Source organism: Elephas maximus, chromosome 22 (assembly GCF_024166365.1).
Source record: "Elephas maximus indicus isolate mEleMax1 chromosome 22, mEleMax1 primary haplotype, whole genome shotgun sequence".
Taxonomy (NCBI): domain Eukaryota; kingdom Metazoa; phylum Chordata; class Mammalia; order Proboscidea; family Elephantidae; genus Elephas; species Elephas maximus.
The window spans coordinates 27,226,296-27,245,422 of NC_064840.1; the positions used below are offsets into that span (position 1 = coordinate 27,226,296).

The 19,127-nt window shown below is 56.1% G+C and overlaps 1 protein-coding gene and 1 non-coding gene across 5 annotated transcripts in view; both read left to right on the plus strand.

The window, feature by feature from the left end:
• Positions 1-18,273, plus strand: part of AP1B1 (adaptor related protein complex 1 subunit beta 1) — a 52,500-nt gene extending 34,227 nt beyond the window's left edge. For 2 of the 4 annotated variants that reach the window (XR_007514877.1, XR_007514875.1), the window contains 10 exons: positions 4,318-4,416; positions 4,935-5,194; positions 5,783-5,984; positions 7,378-7,521; positions 11,917-12,062; positions 13,850-13,979; positions 14,251-14,335; positions 15,264-15,350; positions 15,454-16,267; positions 17,174-17,262. Coding sequence is in view for 1 of the 4 variants with exons in the window: in XM_049865776.1 (XP_049721733.1) it covers positions 4,318-4,416; positions 4,935-5,194; positions 5,783-5,984; positions 7,378-7,521; positions 11,917-12,062; positions 13,850-13,979; positions 14,251-14,335; positions 15,264-15,350; positions 15,454-15,608; positions 17,174-17,248 (1,383 nt within the window). In the remaining 3 variants the exon portion in view is untranslated. Of the gene's footprint in view, positions 1-4,317; positions 4,417-4,934; positions 5,195-5,782; positions 5,985-7,377; positions 7,522-11,916; positions 12,063-13,849; positions 13,980-14,250; positions 14,336-15,263; positions 15,351-15,453; positions 16,268-17,173 lie in introns of all 4 variants that reach the window. The other 2 variants (XR_007514876.1, XM_049865776.1) reach the window with 2 other exon arrangements.
• LOC126066187 (small nucleolar RNA SNORD125) lies at positions 12,675-12,771 on the plus strand. The gene has a single exon (XR_007515039.1). It is a non-coding gene; the product is annotated as a small nucleolar RNA SNORD125 (small nucleolar RNA).
• Positions 18,274-19,127: the final 854 nt, after the last annotated feature.

Below are 19,127 nucleotides of genomic sequence, written 5' to 3' on the forward strand. Positions count from 1 at the left end.
CCTTTGGTTAGCAGCCGTAGCACTTAAGCACTACGCCACCAGAGAAGATACATATAATGAATAATCCCTCACCAATTTCCGCAGCCACCCAGTCCTCCCCCACCCCCGAGATTGTTATTGGTTTCTTGGGGATACTTCCAGAGATAGTTTAGAAATACACCAGCAGACACACGCACACACATCTATCTGTGTGTGTGTGTATGTATACACATACGTATGTATTTCCTTTCATTTATTTTTAAATATTACTAATAGCACATACCATACAAATTTCAATTGTCCCACACCTTGCCATTTTCACTGAAAGATATATCCAAAAATCATCCCATTATTAAGTTATTTTGTTATGAGAACCCTTCTTGCTATTTGATGACTACGTAGGGTTCTTTTGAGCAGAGGTCCCGGGCTGCATTTAACCAGCCCCCCTTGATGGATATTTAGGGGTCCCGTCTTCTGCTCTTTCGAACAGTGTTGCAGTGACTAACCTTGTGTACTGCACATGTGCAGGCATAGAATCCTTGGGTAAAAGGGCATGCGCACTGGAGGTTGGGATAGCTGTGGTCAGGTTTCCCTTGGTGCAGAGATCGTACCTGGGTGGTGCAAACAGTTAAGCGCTGGACTAGCCGAAAGGTCGGCGGTTAGAACCCACCCAGAGGCACCTCAGAAGACGGGCCTAACGATCTGCTTTGGAAAGGTCACAGCCTTGAAAACCTTTTGGAACAGTTCTACTCTGCACGTATGGGGTCACCGTAAGTCAGCATCGACTCATTGGCAACAACAGCAGCAAGTTGTACCAGTCCCTGTCCATCCCAGGTGTGTGCGATCACCCGTGTCCTTATTGCTCACCATTCTAGTACATCAAAGAGCTTTTTATTTTTGTAGTTTCATTTCTGTTATGAGTGAAGTTGAGCATCTTTTCATTTGTATTTGCTTTTCTTTGAACTGGGAACTATCTGTTGGAGAACGTGGGCCTTTAAAAAGTCTGTTTGTAAAGACAGTTTCTTAGCTGCCAACAGGGGCAGCGTAACCTAGTGGGTCAGAACATGGGCCTTGGAATCTGAGGTCCCAGAGTTCAAACCCCTCTTCTGCCACTTCCTGGCTATGTGGCTTTAAGCTAATCTCTGTACCTCTCTTAGCCTCAGTTTCCTCTTATGTAAAACAAGGTGGAACAGACCCTCATCCTGTTGTTGTGAAAGTTAAATGGGGTGCTTTCTGTACTGTCCTTAGCACTTGCCCAGCCCACAAAGAGCACTCATTAATGGTAATACTGGTGTTGGCCATAACTGGTTCTAAAGCAAACTGATGCAGACCCAGAAGAGGACTAACTGGTTCCTGTAAGTGGTAACACCAGGGAGCACCTGCCTTTCAGCACTCCTGAGTGAGGGTACATGAGTGGTGGCTTCAGGTCTGTCTCTGTATCCCTGGGGTCGCTTCTGTCTCAGGCAGACTCCCAGAAGTGAGTGCCATGGGGAGACAGCAGTTCCAGACTGTGTCCTCACAACTTAGAAACTCCTGTGGAAAGAGCTTTTCTCTCAGTCAGTTCCAGCAGACATTCCAGGGCCTGTCCACATGACCCCCAAGCCAACCACTATGGCTCAGATTCCCATCTCCATGGATTGAAGGGTCAGAGAAAAGGGCGAGCTGCTGAAGGAAGGCCAGCATTTCTGTTCCCAGAAGACAAAATAGATGCTAGCTGGGCAAAAACAAAAGATGCCCGTTAAAAATAATAGTATTCAGTTCCACTAGCACTCCCTCCCACTGCCACCTGCCAGGTCCAGCTGCCAGCCTGCCTCCGTGCTGACTGCACTGTCATCAGCAGCCTCCTCTCTTGTCTCTGAGAAGCAGAGCCTGGCCCACGATGGCCTCTGCCCCTGGTTGGGTCCTGCCTGGGGTTACGCAGAGGATGGTCAGGAGGCGGGTATTTCTGCCTACATGAGAGTGAATCTTCTGCGGCCTTTCCCCTCAGCTAAGCCTGCTAACGAGCCAGGGTTAGAGAAGATAGGTAAGGGAAGCTGAGAAGGAAGCTGGTGTAGTGAAAGAAACAGGGCTTCTGCAGTTTTGAATCCAGGCTCTTCCTCTGGTTGGGTGGCCTGGAACATATTACCTAAACTCACCAAGCTATTTCCCCGTCTTCTAAACCCAGTGCCATCGAGTTGATTCTGACTCACAGTGACCCCATAGGACAGAGCACAACTGCACCATAGAGTTTCCAAGGAGCGCCTGGTGGATTTGAACTGCCGACCTCTTGGTTAGCAGCTGTAGCACTTGACCACTACGCCACCAGGGTTATTGCCAAGATTACTGGATGATGTTAGGGGGTGTTGTTTCAGTTAAGTGGCTTGTTTCCTTTGACTCTGCGGTTCACAGAACATCTCAGACCTCTTTTAAGAATGCTTGGCTAGTACTTCAAGTTTGGGGATTTACTATAGATTCTCTCTTTGGAACTCCTCCTAGGCTTCTCGACCTCTTTAGCAGTAGACGGAGGACTCCCAAGGGCTTGGCCAGGTGGTGCATCAGCCCAGCTTGCCTTTCCTCGCTGTCCTGCTGTCCCATCCTGTCTGGATGGCGAGGACAGTGCATCATTGCAGGAGGGCTGCCCCTGAGCATGCAGGCTTATGGGGCAGTGGCATGTCAGGTGGGGAAATCTGAATGGGGAGCCAGGCCAGGCCCTGGGCTCATGACCAGAGCACCCTCTGGCAGCAGAGACTTGCGTGTGACAGGCCACAAGGCACAGCAGCCTTGACAATTTGAATGATCCCAGGCAGCCAGCAAACCTGGGCTGAGGAGAACTTGGTAAAGAGTGCCTGTGTGATGGTGGCAGCAGTGGTGATGATGAGTACAGCGGTGATGAGAGCTGCTGTGTATTGAACAAAATACCCCCTAGGTTCTTTACATTTGTTGCCTCATTGACACTTCCCATAAACGCTGTGAGGTACTGTTGTAATACCATTTTACAGATGAGGAAACTGAGTCTCAGAGAAATTAAATGACTTACCCAGGGCCACTCGGCTCAGAAGTGGCCGAACCAGAGTTAAATTGAAGTGTGAGCTGACTCTAGCTCCATGTAAGCTGCTGTGAATTGCCATTCTCAAAGCTCACAAGAACCCCTTCAAGTAGGCCACACCTCTCCCTCCAGACAAGGGTAAACAGCTGCTCATAGGCCCCCAGTCAGGGGCTGGAGCCAGGTCTACACGCAGCTCCTGGGCTGCAAACAGTTAGCCCACTGTTCCTCTGCTATTGGCCCAAGGATGCTGGACCACTTAATCCCAGAAGCAGACCACACCTCCATTCTGCCTCCTGCCCTTAGCCTACCTGCATACCAGGGTAATTAAGCCGTTGATTTCAGTAAGTGCCCTTCTGCTGGACAGGCCCAAGGAGATGCCACTGGCACTGTTGCTGCTGAGCATCCCACACCACCTCCTGCCTTCCTGCCGCCGACCCGCCTGTCCCTGTCGCAGCCCAGGGCTTCATGGCACTGTCCTGGTCAGGACTCTCAGGCTGCCGTCTTGCCGCAGGGCTGGCAAAAGTAAGACTGTGGCTAAGGACTATATGCAGAGAATTCTTATTCCATAGATGTGTTTTTAGCCAGCAGGTATTTATTTAGGCACTCCTATGCACCAGGCACGAGACTGAGGAAAAACTAGGGGTACAGCCGTGAGCAAGACAGACACCATTCCTGCCCTTAAGGAGCTCATCGCCACGGGAAAACCCAGGGCTAGGAAGCTTTCCCAGTACAAGGGGGCTGCTCCCATGGAAGGGGAAAAAGGGAATGGAAGGGGCGAAGAGATAGCAGACGCATGGTAGAGCTGGGGTCGTTGTGAGATCCCCTGGGAGACAAAATGTGGACCTGGCTGAGGGCAGCAGAAGGAATGTTCAGGTGGAGGCAGCAGCTGGGTGAGCGGCAAGGCTGAGAGAGGGCCGTGTAGGAATGGTCCCAACCCTCTGGCGCCTCTCTGGCTCCATCCCCCTGCTTTGGTGGATAGCCCCTTTAAGAGGTATACCAAACTGTGAGCTTCTTAAGACGCTGTGGGGCCCAGAGTTCTGAGCAGCCCCCTTGACAGGTTTGTGGGACCCCAGGGCTGGGCAGTCTAAGCTTCTCCCTTTGCAGGTAAGGCAGAGGTCTGGGCTGCTCAGCTCTGCCAACAGCCCCTGCTGGATTAGCCTGTGCCCCTGGCCAACCCCGATACCTAGGAAAGCTGCTCTTTGCTTCAAGAACTTTGCAGGCCCCTTTTCCTCCTCAAGACCCTCATTTGGTTTCCTTCTGTCCCCACATAAAGCCCACACTTCTTCCTCCTCTTGCCCTCTGTCTCCTCTAAGGTCCAGCTGCAGCTGCTGACAGCCATTGTGAAACTCTTTCTGAAGAAGCCTACGGAGACCCAGGAGCTGGTGCAGCAAGTCCTCAGTCTGGCCACTCAGGTGGGTGCCCAGCCTCCAGCAGGGGGAGCTTTGGTCTGAGGAATCAGACCTCAGTGTGCCGCCCAAGACTGGCACCTCTGGGAGTTTGGCTCCAGAGTAATCCAGTTCACAGAGCTCAGAGTCTAGCTGGGAACTGACAGACAAATCACAATGGAGTGGGTCAAGTGGTGAAGTTGCAACAATGTAAACGAGAGAGGAGAGTGAGGTCCAGCAGTCAAGGAGGGATGCATGGGGAGGGGCAGGTCTGCAGAGAATACAGAGGGTTTGGATGGCGGCCAGGGAGGACAGACCATAGAGGAGAGCCCGGCAGGTGGAGACAGGAGTGGCATGGCCTGCCTGAGGTGGGGACTAGCGTGAAGAACCACAGTGGGATGAGTCCAGGGGCTGGGGACATGTCCGTTTAAGTGGTTTAGAGACAGGCTCATGGGAGTGCTCAGGCATTGCTGCCATTGACCAGCCCGGTGGTCATGCCTTGGGTTCTCTGGTTGAGTTTCATGGACTTCTCATCACCCCACAAGGACTCGGATAACCCGGACCTGCGGGACCGCGGCTACATCTACTGGCGCTTATTATCCACCGACCCCGTGGCTGCCAAGGAGGTGGTGCTGGCTGAGAAGCCGCTCATCTCTGAAGAGACAGACCTCATCGAGCCCACGCTGCTGGACGAGCTCATCTGCTACATTGGCACACTGGCCTCCGTCTACCACAAGCCACCCAGCGCCTTTGTGGAGGGCGGCCGGGGCGTCGTGCACAAGAGCCTGCCACCCCGTACTGCCTCGTGAGTGACGTCAGCTGAGCCACCCAGCCTGGTTCTGCCGTAGCAACAGCACTCAGGCCTGGTGTGATGGCCCCTGACAAGGCCTGAGTCTGAGGAAAATTATGAGTCTAGGAGACATTTTATGGAAGGCTGCTACACTCTAGGCATTTACTGTGACCTCATTCAATCCTTACAACAGCTCTGGAAGAAATATTCCCACTTAACAGACGAGGACAACAGGGATAGAGAACTTGAGTGGCTGGCCTGGGATCCCACGGCTAGTGGGGGGCAGAGCTAGGGCTCAGACCCAACTCTGTCTAATTGCCTTTCTTCTCAGCCGCTTCAAGTGGCTGGTGCAGCCTGGTCACACAGTTCTTCAGGGACTAGCATCCAGTTCTTTTTGGGATGGGCCAAGTGGTGAGGACACAGGCCCTCTCCCTTCACTTACCCCCATGAACTGGATCTCAAGGAGTACCTAAAAGATGGATCAAATGTGATGAGCAGGGAGGGAGGGAGCTGTGTAGACAGCCCCCTCTTGGGACAGTGAGGGTGCCTGTCCTGGTAGAGTATCGCCCACAACTGATCCTCTCACACCCGTGTCCCCGGCAGGAACGAGAGCGCAGAGAGCCCCGAGGCAGCCCCCACTGGAGCCCCCCCTGTTGAGCAGCCAGATGTCATTCCCCCTCAGGGTGACCTGCTGGGAGACCTCCTCAACCTGGACCTCGGCCCCCCGGTAAGCGGCCCTCCCCTGGCCGCCTCCTCAGCACAGATGGGAGCAGTGGATCTTCTTGGTGGAGGCCTCGACAGCCTGGTACGTCCTGGGTCCCCCTGTCTGGGTGATGTTGCTAATCATGAACGCCTTCTGTGCCAGGCACCAGCCAAGCACCTCAGGTACATTGAAGTTAGTCCTTACTATCTACCTGTGAAGGTGAATGTGTGGGGCCCTACTTAGAGATGAGAAAGCCTACGCTTAGAGAGGTCAGGCGCCCTGCCCTCCATGGTAAGTGACCGAGACAGGATTCAGACCCCTTGTCCAACCACTGAGTACCAAGAGACCTAAGGCAGTGCAGGGCCAATCTTGGCCCTTTCCTCAATCCTACCCTGTAAGGCCTGAGACTTTCCTGGTCTTTGAGAGTCAGGCTTGTGGTCCTTCACTCTCACCCTCTGCACCAGGCTGATTTGAGCCTGTTTGTTGAGAGAAGCCACGGGAGGTCAGGGACAGAGAGTCCCTCCCTGTATAGGAAAGGAGGTGGGTGAGCCTGGCCTAGTGTCTCCCCGGAGTTCCTCAGGCAGCTGGTGAGCCAGGTGGAGGCGAGCTGACGCCTGTCCTCTCAGCCATGCCTGGCTCAGGTTCCCAGGACTGCGGCACAGGGAGGAGTCTGGCGACCAGTGCCACTGGAGAAAGGATGTGACGGGGCAGGATGCAGCCATGGGGTGCCCCTCATGGGGACAGTGTCTGGGTCTCTTCCAAGCCCCTGAATAAGTTCGTCTTGGATGGAGCAGCAGCTGACTAATCTCCCTCTTTCCCTTTCTCTCTCTCTTTCTTTCCTGCCTTTTCTCTCTGCATGTGGCTGCCTGTTCTCTTCACCCTGCCTGCTTCTGCTTGGAGATGGGGGATGAGTCAGAAGGGGTACGGTTCAGCCCTTTTATGTCACCAAGCCTTGTCCCTGCTCTTCCTGGGGGGCACTGGCCTAGGCTTGAAAGAGATGGATGATGGCCCAGAAGCCCCTCCCTGCTGAGCCCAGCCTCCTGTCCTCAGTGTCCTGGTGACCTCCACTTCACTGCCTGACATCCAGCTGCCAAGAGCCCCTATGTCCTCACCTCAGGACAAGATACTTGTCCTCCTGAGGTCGCTGGTCCCTCCAGTTTCCACAGCCCCTCTGCACTTTCAAGGCCAAGCTCCTACCTGCTCAGCCCAGCCCCCTTCCAGCAGTGGGCCTCAGGTCTCCTTTGATCCATGAGCTGAGTGCTAGTTTGGGGGTGTCCCCAGCTCTTGCCCAGGGCATGGGAAGGGCTCAACCTCTCTTCTAACCCACCTCGCTCTGTCTTTCTGTGACTTAAAGGTGAGGTGGATGGCAGCCCACAGTCCCCCTCCTGTCCCCACCCCACTGTTTCTAAAGAGCCAGGGGCCTCTATTCCTTTCCCTGGGCCCTGATGCCCCTGCCTCTGATGCCTGCCTCTGACCCCTTTCCCTTCCTTTCCAGATCGGGGGCACCAATTTCACGTCCCCCCCAGCAGCAGCAGTACCAGCCAGCCTAGGAGCACCCATTGGCAGCGGCCTGAGTGACCTCTTTGACCTGACCAGTGGTGTGGGCAACCTGTCAGGATCATACGTGGCCCCCAAAGCAGTAAGTAACATGCCTTCTCTCATGGCGGGAGCGGAGAGAAGCTCAGAGACTGACGTGTGGGCTCCTTAAGTGGCTGGTTCCGTGGACCCTGGCTCAGGCCGGCAGGGACAGTCTCCAGGAGCAGCAGTTTGCCAGGGGCTGTGGGAGCACCGAGGAAGGGAGCCTACGTCAGGCTTCCCAAAACACACCTGTGGAACAACTCAGAATTAAAACCAAAAACCAAACCCACTGCCATCAAGTTGATTCTGACTAATAGGTGGCACAGTGGTTAAAGTGCTCGGCTGCTAGCCGAAAGATTAGTTGTTCAAAACCACCAGCGGCTCTGCAAGAGAAAGATGTGGCAGTCTGCTTTCATAGAGACCCACAGCCTTGGGAACCTTATGGGGCAGTTCTCTGTTCTATAAGGTCACCATGAATCAGAAGTGAGAATTAGCGAAGCAAAAGCAGGGAGAGGGTCCCAGGCAGAGAGAACAGCCTGTGGAAAGGCCTGGCAGTGTGAGAGAGCTGGCACCTCTCAGGGAACTGGCAGGAGTCCTGTCTGGTTAGAGCAGTGGTTCTCGGTGCTCTCAGACCAAGTGCCCCTCATGCATAATCAACACTTTATAATGCCCCTTTCTCTCCTTAAATGGTGTTTTTGGACTATGTAACCTGCCTACTCATTTAATTTCAAAAGAGATCAGTAAGATGCTCTAACGATATAAAGGGCACGTAAAGGAAGGACTTAAAATTTCGTATTGCAGTGTTGTAAACACTTGGGCGTGCCGGCCCTAGAGGCCAGGGTGAAATTGTCAGCTGTTTGCAGCAGCGCATACAGTCACCGTGACTGTAACAGCTACGAATGAAGTACTTTGTAGCTTGGGTATCGTGAGTGCTGTTGCCAGCAGTGCTGTTAGCTTCTGGAATGGTGACCAACTCTCAGTGAAATTCTGAACAAAACAAAGAACAGTCTTGCCTTGATTTTCATGGTTGTTAACATTCCTCTGTGTAAAGAACCCTGAGTTGAAATTTCAAGGTATATTGAAACAATGCAGAAAACATTTGAGGGATGCAGGATAGTTGCTCATTGTGAGGACTGATGTCCCCCATGGCAGAACATCCAGCATCCCTGACCCCAGCTCACAAAAGGTAGTGACCTCCATTGTGCCACAGAAGATGCCACTCAAATGCTCACAGTGCTACCTCAGGGCAGTGCCACCCCTGAGACCATGGGCTGGACTAGGTTAGAGTGGCAGGAGGCAGGCAAGGTGGACAGGGCCTGGCTGGGAGTGTTTGCACTCAATCTCGGTGCGGTGGGAGCCACCGGAAGGTTTCAAGCAGAATGATAAAGTGATGAGGTTTGTACTTTAGAAAAGTTGCTCTGACTGCAGCATGGAGGAGAGACTGGAAGGGGTAAGAACAAAAGCCAGGAGCCTGCGGAGGAGACCGTGGCAGGAATCAGATGAGTGATGGGGACAGCCTGGGATGGAGATGTGAGGCTGAACTTGAGAGCTCCCAGGGAGCCAGAAATGGGGCTGATGGGGAGGAAGCGGAAGCATTCTGGCTTGAGCAACAGACGAGGGAAGGTGCCACTTGCTGAGATGGGGACATGAGGGGAGGGCAAGGATGAGGGGAGGAGAATACAGAAAGCACGGTGTGGGCCATGTCCTCAGTGTCAAGGAAGCTGCCAGCTGTGTCTGCCACTTCATTCCCACCAGAGCCTCTTTCTTCTGAAGTCCCCTCCCCAGAGCAGGATACAGCTGGACTTCAGGGATACAGTGACATCTGCGTCATGGCTGGGGAGCCATGGGCCCAGCACCTGCCCTTCCCTGACCTGGCCTCACCTGCTGTGTGCCAGCCACCCCTGTCAGGCCTCCTTGGCAGGACCTGGGCCCCAAGAGGCCCAGTTCCACAGCAGATGCAGTGCTAGCAGCTGAGCACTCGTGTGCCGGTGCCGCGCGAGCACGCCACGTCTCTCATCCCACTGACTCCTCCTAGCAGCCTCATGCTGCTGTGGTCCCCACTTGATGGTTGAGAAATCCGAGTGCTGTTGCCTAAGGTCATAGCTGGTAAGTGACAGGGCCTGGCACCAGACCCCACATCATGCCTCAGAGTACCCGATGTTCTCCTGTATGCCTGCCTCAGTGTGGAGTGTCAGTCAGCGGTCTGGATATGTGGTGTGATGTAGAAAGTTGCCATTGGCTAACTGCCTAATACATGAGGCCGCACCGTACACCTTGAAAGCCCAGTAGAGCAAGCATCCAGTAGGACTAGTATCAAAAGACTCCTGAAAGTCTTGGTGGCAGCCCTTGTAGGCACTGTAGAGCTACCAGCAATATAAAGCCTGCTCTTTGCCCTCCAAAGGGTTTCCCTCTGCTTGTGTGGACATTTTAATAGACATCATCACTGCTTTGTTGAGGTTGAGGGCCAGGTGCATGTACCAACAGTGAGTGCTGGATATGAGAGGTAGAAGGGAACCACCAAGCCAGGAGTAGCCATGGCAGGCTGCCTGGAGGAGGAGTCCTTGCAGCATGCACAGGACTTTCTTCACTGCCTTAGCCACAGAAGGGTTCCAGCATGAGGGTCAGCTCTGTCTCCCAGCCCTCACAGAGGAGCCCTCACAAACGTGTGTGCTCTCTCCAAATCAGAAGCAGTAGGTAGAAAAAATTCCTAAGAGCACCAGGACTAGCTAGAATTGTTTGTCTTGTGTGCCTTTCCTTCGACCCTCAGGTGGGGATAAATACACTCTTTGACCTGCCCTAGTCGAGGGGGACGAGGACTTCTGTGTAAAAGAAACCCGAGGTCCTCAGCACCTTAGACCAGCAGCAGTGGTGGTTCTGTGTTGTGTGGTGAATATTGAGAATGAGTTCTGTGCTGGGGCCTGTGCTAGACTGCATGATGCCACAGTGGCCAAGAGAGATGAGATCCCAGCCCCCAGCAAATGTCAATCAGACGACTCTTGTCATTGCTGATCACCTCAGTGGTACAGGGTCTCCTGCAAGGACACTTGAAAGGAAGCTTGGTTGGGGTGGGGCCCAGGGATGGCTTCCCAGAAGGAGGTGAGAGTCACCCGCCTTCTGAGTGCTTTCTTCATGCCAAGTCTCAGCTGGGAACACAAGCCCTGTGGTTTCTGCCCTCACAGATCTCCCCAGGGGATGCAAGAGAAGTTGGGGAGTTAGCCAAGGAGGGTGGGGATGGGGCGCATGCGAGGTCCAGGGGAGCAGTACGGATGGAGCCTGGGGCAGGTGGGCAACGGGCTGCTGGGGCCTTGTCCAGGTCCTGGTCATGGTTGGTGGGAGCCATTGAGGTTCGAAGGGGTTTTGAAGAGTGCCAGGTTCAGATTTGCATTTTAAAAGACTTCAGCTGCTATGGAAATGGGGTGAGAGGAACTAGGGGGCTGGGCTCATTGTCTGCTGAGCTCTGCTGGGGCTCAGCAGGGGGCAGAGGCTCTGAGGCGGGTCTGGGAGGTGGAGCTGACAGGACTTGGCTGCATGACTGTGCTGTGGTATGCGAGTCAGGTGGGCAAGGGCTGGCACCCAGATGACTCTGAAAAGCCTGGCTTTGGCATTTGCTGGGGTGCACTTGGGGGTCTGTCAATTGGGGCCGAGCCTTTTGACCTAGGGGCCTGCGAGCCGTCCTGGTGAGAATAAAGGTCTGAGTGGGGTGGCATCACCAGACATCTTTCATGGGCAGGGCTTTAGTTCATCCTGTTAGCCTAGCTCACACCAGGCTCTGAGCCAAGGATGCAAAGATGGAGAACCAGAGCCTCCCCTCTGCTCGCTGGGTGGAGGGCCTGCCACATGGGCACACTTCGCACTGTCACTGTAGTATGAACATGGGACAGGATCCTTGGGTAGGCTTCCCGGAAGAGGTGGCACTTGAGCTGAGACTCAAATGACAAGGCACCCAAGTGGCAGAGGCCCTGCTGGGCGAGGGATCTTGTTAGGTACTGTCCTTGGATAGACCATCCCTGCCTTCTGTGAGGAAGGGACAGGCTGTGACAGCCAGGGCAGGCTTAGGCTCTGGCGGAGGCCCAGGATGCTGTTGGGCGCTTGGCTCTGTTCTTGGCTCGTCAGGAGCTGGCAGGGAACCACTGTCTGGGTGCCTTCCTCAGCTCTATTTTCCTAAGCGTCTCCTTTGACTTTGAAGACTTGGGTCAACACCTGAGCACACCCAGCATGTCTCCCCGCTGAGCTGCTCTGATGTGCAGCCACACCATGGCACGACCCTGTGTGGGCCACACTGGGTCTTAGCACCCCAAGATACGCTTGATGATCCCCCTGTGTAAAAGCAGGTGTAGCAGTCTTGGGAGGCCCTTTGTGGAGTGGAAGGGAGCAAAAGAACCTTCATAAGAGCTGTTTGCACCTTGTTCAGAAAAAGACATGAACCACAGCTCCCCCCTCCACCTCTTCCCTGCAGGTCTGGCTCCCAGCCATGAAGGCCAAGGGTCTGGAGATCTCGGGCACTTTCACCCGCCAGGTGGGCTCCATCTCCATGGACCTCCAGCTAACTAACAAGGCCCTGCAGGTCATGACTGACTTTGCCATCCAGTTCAACCGCAACAGGTGAGCTCCCAGCTGCCCCCAGGGCTTGGCCGAGGGAAGTCCACTACTGACTGTGCAGGCAGGGGCTGGAGGGCCGCGCAGGGCTGGTGAAGGTGGATGTTCCTCACCACTGCCCGCAGGTCAGAGCTCTCAAACACAGTGACTTTTTCCCCCAGTGGCCTCTTTATGTAGTCTCCAAAGTACCGGATGGAGAAGGGAATGTTTTCTTTATCTCTCTTTTTTGGCTTCCTCTAGTGCCCAAAGTAGGGTTTTACTGACACAACCCAATTCCAGCCTTTGGCAAACACCTCACCTACCAAGAGGAGGGCGTCCGTCCCGCGTGGTGGGAAGCACACAGCTGCCTCTCCCAGGCCTGAATCGCCCCCGCATGTCACACTGGAACCCTCAGAGTAGAACGGATATTTCCAGGCTGGTGAGGGCTGGGCCTGTCTCCCAGCCGCTGCCCTGAGGCAGGCCATCAGACAGGCCTCAGAGTGGTGGCCGCACCAGGCTCCTCACCCCGCCGAGCCCACTACACTGTGTGTCAACAGAGAAGGGCACCTGTCTGGGCCTCATCGGGTCTTTTGGGGCCAGGCCATCTGGGCCAAGGGCCAAGGCCACAGCTCTCCGGGGAACCCAGGCAGCCTCTCCTGATGATCCTTCTTCCTGAGCAGCTCTAGTGATGAGCAAACTGAGCCTCTAAGAAGTTGACTGAAGGGGCTGCTTCCCCAGTGAGAGCCTGTGGACCAGTGGGTCCCCACTTTGGGTCAGTCCAGGGAGGATGAGGCAGCTCTACCACTTACCCTCAGATGAGCCTGGAGGCCACAGGAAAGCCCCAGACTCCAAGGTGTGGTTGCCATGATCATTGCTTATAACAAACCTGCTGTGTGTTAGCAATTCCTGAGTGCTAGGCCCTATACCCAGGGCTTAACAAATGTTGTCTCACTTGAGGCATTTGACAACCCGGTGACATTGATGCTATTACCCCCTTTTAGTAGATGAGGACACCTGGGCTCAGAGAGGGCAGGCACATTGCCCAGAGCCACCTATAGGCCGTGGTGGGGCTCCCAGGAAGGCCTGGAGGCCTGAGCCACTCGAGACCCAGGTATCAAGCTCTGCATCTCTGCAGTGCCACTTACCCCACGGGTCCAGCACATGCCTGCCTCTCCCTGGGTCTCCGTGTCATCTGGAAGGTGGGTGGTATGTACTTGTTGCCGTTTTTACAAGGACAGGAATCACTGACCATCAAAGGCCCAGCCTGCACATAAATGAGTGCTTGGTTTGTGGTCCCAGGTAATCCTCATGTGACACATCTTCCAAGAACCTACTGCTGGGGTGTCTCTCACGCTCATGGTGATCATCCTAATTGGCCGACATACTTCCCAGTGAAATGGGGCCTCCTGAATCTCTCTGGCTATCATGCAACTGGCCTATTCACGCATTTCGATTGGGGTGGTCAGAGCCCTCCTGGGAGGTGGTAATTGGCAGCAGAGACTTGGGTATCACAGAATTTCCACGTTAGAAGCTGCTCACAGTCCCGGCCCCTGGTAAAGTCTGGGCTGTACTAGGCAGAGCTGCTCAAGGGCAGGCCCAGGCTGCACTCACCAGGCCCTGCACAGTACCTAGCCCAGGGGAGAGTGAGGGCAGAGATCAGCTTGGGGTCTGCAGTCAGGAGCTCATCCTTCTGACCTGCCGCCTGGAGCTGGGTGAGGCTGGCTTGGTGGAGAGGCTCCCAGGAGCCCGAGGAGCCTGCTCACCCGTTTCAGCATCTGCTTTCCCGCTATCCCTGCGGGGGCTTCTCTCCCTAGCTTTGGCCTGGCCCCCGCCGCCCCTCTCCAGGTCCATGCACCGCTCAGCCCCAACCAGAGTGTGGAGATCTCCTTACCTCTCAACACGGTGGGCTCGGTCATGAAGATGGAGCCTCTGAACAACCTCCAGGTGTGTTGCATGCCATGTACAGCCAAGCACCCAGTCCCGTCTGCCACAAGTCCCGGGGGTGGGGGGCGGCCGGTGTTGGTCAATGGCTGCATCCATCGAGTTGTGCTTTTGACCCCAGATCAAAGAGGCTAAGGGGCATGGTGACCAGGGAGGGCGTGCGAGAGAACTTGCTCGGGAGCCAGCCCTTCCTGGGGCCTCAGAGGAGGTGTCAGCAGAAGAACCAGGGCACCAAGCCCCAGGGACCAACCAGGGAACCCCTTGTTGTCCCCAGGTGGCCGTGAAGAACAACATTGATGTCTTCTACTTCAGCACCCTGTACCCCCTGCACATCCTCTTTGTGGAGGATGGGAAGATGGGTGAGTGGTAAGGGCGCCCTGGGGCCCCGGACTGAGGCTGTGGCCCAAGGTGATGCCTTCCCAGGGAAGAGATTGCCTCAGCCCACGACGGAGGCTGGGGCAAGGGTCAGACGTCCGTGGGGGCTGCCTCAGGTCCTTGGCTGGTCATCTCAGGTCCGGCTGGTGGGCTGTGCCTGCAGGAGCCGTGCCCTCAGTGCCATCACTCATGCGTTCCCCTGCCCCTCCCCCTAGCCTTGCCAGCAGCCTCTAGACAGCGTCCCTTGGGGCTGTATGTCCACAGGCTCCCCAGGGCAGGGAGCCCAGGTTCTGCCACACACCCACTGCCCATCTTCTCTGAGCGAGGGCCCTGGCTGGAGCCCCTGTGGGCTCAGCCCTGCCCAGCGCCACATGGAGCACTTTCTTTGTGTCCCCTCAGTCAGTCACCACAGGTGCCCTGGGCTGCAGGTGGTATGCATCTCATTTCACAAAGAAGCAGTCAGATTAGAGAGGTGAGGTGACTGGCCAAGGGCAGTGCAAGTCAGAGCTGTTCAGAGCTCTCACTCTCAACACAGAGACTCCGGAGGCCCGCGCCTCACCCACAAGGGCCTTCCAGTCCAGTGGGGGAGGAAGGGGTGAGATACATTCTACACACTATCCAGAGACTCATCCTGCAGGCAGCCCAGCTGCCCTTCCAGGCTCCCAGAGCTGGTAGGGGAGGAGGAAGGGCTTGTGTGGTTGATGGGAAGGAGAGATCAAAGCCCAGAGGCAGGAAAGCCCATGTGGTGAGGTGCTGTTATAGGAGGTGCTGGCATGGCTGGCCAGGACAGGCCTGCCTGTCCTTTGCTTCAAGGTGGCACCCCACGCCAGACCCATTTCCTGCTCAGTGTGGCGTTGAGCGGGGCCATAGGTCATCAGGGCCCCTCTCTTACCCCACCCCCTCACCTTCCAGACAGGCAGATGTTCCTGGCCACGTGGAAGGACATCCCCAATGAGAATGAAGCCCAGTTCCAGATCAGAGACTGCCCCCTCAGTGCAGGTGAGGAGGCTGAGCCCTCACCCCAGCCTGGTCCACGCGGCTCTTTGGGCCCAGGCCCCCGTCCCTGACTGCAGGGCCTCCCTTTGGTCATCTGACCCTGCAGAGGCCGTGAGCAGCAAGCTGCAGGGCAGCAACGTCTTCACCATCGCCAAGAGGAACGTGGAGGGCCAGGACATGCTGTACCAATCCCTGAAGCTGACCAATGGCATCTGGGTGCTGGCCGAGCTGCGGATCCAGCCAGGCAACCCCAGCCTCACGGTGAGACCCTACCATCCTGACCAGGACAACCCCTCCTGCCTCTCCCTGACTCCTGGGCTGCGGGTGGGCTCGGGTGGGGACGCTCTAGCCCGGCTATGCTGGGAGACATTGTGCCAAGGGTCCTTCAAGCCTGGCGTGAACAAGAATCAGAATCCTATCCCTGGAAGGGATCTTAGAAAGCTTCCAACTCGGCCTCATCAAGTTACCAAGACATGACACTAAATCAGGCCTCAGAAGTTGGACTAGAAGATTCTGTGGAATTGGATCCTGTGAGATGGCACATTTGGCCTGAGGTCTTTCTGGTCAGCCCTGGCCTCCTCCTGCTTCTGCCTGCTGTGGGCCTAGGGGAAGGACGCGGTTCCCAGCAAGCTATCCTGCCTGGCTCAGAGTCTGAGCCCGTCAGGAGGCAGTGTCCTTGGAACGCATGGTTGTCCTGGGGTCCGTGCTGCCCTTTCAGGCCTCTGAGAGCCCCTGGCTTTGGGTCCCCCATACCCCTGGTGTCCCCTGGCAGGCTCACCTCCCTGCCCCACTGCAACAGTCACACTATGGTGCGTTGGGGCTGCGGCGGTGGCTTCGGTGGTGGTAATCTCCGTCTCCCTGTGTTTGGTCGCTGCATGCCCACCATCCCTGCTGGGGGCCCCGCGGTGCAGGACTTGGAGGTTAGCAGATTGCTTTTCTCTCCTCCTCTTCCCTCCTCCCAGCCTCATTGTGCACACCCATCTCATGACTTGGTTCTGGGGTACCCCCAGCCCTCCTGGCCTCACCCTGCTGCTCCCCAGGGCGGGGCAGACGTGTGCTGGCTGCAGACCGGGAGGCAGGCCGTCCCATCTCCTGAGACCCCAGATGCTTTCCCACCAGTTGCCCCGATAAGAGGAGCTAGCACCCCCACTTCACAGCACATAGGGGACCCTCCAGAGGGCCCCCACTGCTCACTTCTGGAGCTCTGCTCGCCCCTCCCCCTCCTTCCTAATTGCACCCTTCAACACCAGTGATTTTAAGTGGAAGGGTGAGTGGTACTTCTGTGCCTGTGATCTCAAGGCTCGTACCTCAATTAGAGCTGAGTACGAGTCTCAAACATACCTGCTTCCTATGCAGGAAACCAAGGAACAACCAGCAGCCACTTGTCATCACCCTGGGCAGGGGCGTGTCCCTTCCAGACCCCCCACCCCACTTCCTCCTCAGGATTTGCTGTCCAGCTCTGGGCCCAAGGACCCAGAGCTCTGGGGATGTGGTGGGCTCTGTGGGTGCAGGGTGGGGCTGGCACGCCTGGCAGCCCAGCTCATGAGTCACGCTTCTGGCCAGCAGGGATCTGGCGGCTAAGCTGACAGCAGGTGTGTGGGCTGCAAGTATATTTGGTCCACACCCAGCTGCTGCGATGGGTACCCCTCTGCTTTACCACACATCTGCCATAGCCGTAGCTGCACCGCCTCCAAGCCCTGTGCACGCCCGCCACGCTTTTCCATCTGGCTCTCGCCGTCTCTTTCCTCCCTGCATGTTCCTTCCTGCCTGGTTCCTGATTGCCTAGGCCAGAACCCCTGAGATGACCCCCCTTCTCCCCATTGCAGCTATCCCTAAAGTGTCGAGCGCCAGAGGTGTCCCAGCACGTGTACCAGGCCTACGAGACCATCCTCAAGAACTGAGGCCTGCCCGGCGGCTGCTGCCAGCCGGGCAGCCCACCCCTCCTCCTGGACTGAATCTCAGTGCACTTCCATGCTCCATGACCCCACTTAAATTGCTGCTGACGTTTAGGGTCAGGTGAGGAGGGGACCAAAGAATCAGAGCCAGAGTGGCAGCAGAGACCAGCCCAGGGAAACCCCAGGATCCTTCTCTGCCCTTCCTTGTGCCTGGATGGCATGCACAGGGTTGTCTCCTCAGGCACCAGCCCCGGGAGCCCTTCAATCCCTCTTGGGTGGGTGTTAGAGGCCCTCTCACTGCCACCCCTCGTGGGCTGAGCCCTGCCAGCCTGTCCTTGGGTGTGCGTGAAGGGTCCCCTTGGTACCAGGAGAGCTGCTGTGTCGAGGGTCGGGCTCCAGGGTGTAGGTGCCAATAGGGACAGGGCTACACCCCTTACCCTGCCCACTTCTGCCCAGGCTGGTGGCCTGCGGTTCTGCCCATTGGCACAGCCCCCCAAAATCCTGGCCCAGCGTGGCCATGACTCAGCAGAAGCTCCCAGAGCCCCTGACCCAGGACTTCTCCTCCCTAGGTAGCTGCACTGTCCAGCCCCTGCCCCTGAGGGCGGTCACTGCCTACCATACATTCCTCGCTGTCCCCTCAGCAGAGTCCAGGGCTCGTGGAGCTGAGACAGGGCTGGAGGGACTGGGGCAAGAAGGTGTGCTTCCTGTTTGGGGTTTTTTGGGGGTTTCTCTTTAGTGTCTGCTCCCCTTTTCCTGGCCTTCCCGTTTCAGTTGTGTCTGACAGAGCATTAGGTTTTCCTGTTACTGCTGTTTAATAATAAAGATTCTGCTTTTGGCAATCACGGACACTTTTTTCCCATCCGCCCAGTGTCAGGATTAGAAAACTGAGTGGGATTGCCTCTGAGTGGTTGGGATGGTTTCTGACCGCTGCAGTCACTAGATCTAACATATATAAACAGAGACTGTATATTGTATGTTTACTCTTATTTTCAAAAAGAGAAAGCAAATAAAAAGGATGATAACAAATGTGTCCCTGGCCAGTGTGTCAGGTCCTGAGGCTCCTCTGGATCAAGGCCTGGAGCGCCAGCTCCTCCCCAGCATTCTGAGGAGAGCACACCCTCCATCCTGTCCTTGGAAACTGACTCCTGAGACTACTGGGCTCCTTGGCACCTCTTCTGCCACCAATCCCAACTCTTCCCACCCCAACCGATGCCATCTCATCTTGTGATGTTGGCTGGGGGGACCCAAGTTCCCATTTTGGCTTCCCCAGCTCCCTGCCCTTTGGAGGCTTGGAGCCTGGGAGGCGCTGTGATCAGGGACAGGTAAGGAAGAAGGGAAGGAGCAGTGGACAGGCCGTGCCAGCCCTTCTCCCAGTGACTGAGTGCCAGACCTGGCAGGGCAGGCTCTTCCCCACCTGGCAACAGCCACTGTCTGCAGGTGCTAAGCTGACGGCCACCACCAAGGACACCCCCTCTGGTCCCAGACCTGGTGCTGGCCAGGTTACCAGGAGAGGCTAGCCAGACCTGGGATAGGGCTATGTGGCAGAGCTGCTCATGGCTCAATACCTCCTTCGACCTGGATTGACCTCTGGTCCGAGGGTCCTTCAGCCTGCTTCTGAGAAAGGTGCAGCCCGGGTACCACCATACCCTGTTTCTGCCCCAGCCATGCCCTTGTGCTTTGTCTGCACTTGGTGTCCTGGGCCCCTCCAGACACTGCTGCCCTCCCACAGAAGCTGGGCAGTGGCAGGGGCGCTGACCTAGGGGGTGTCACCATGCTGCCTGGGGACCACCGAATCTAGAGCCAACCTTGAGGGCACAGCCTTGGTTCTCACCTCACCTGAAAGTCCCCAGGCTCGAAAGGCTCATTGCCCACAGTTGGAGGGCCC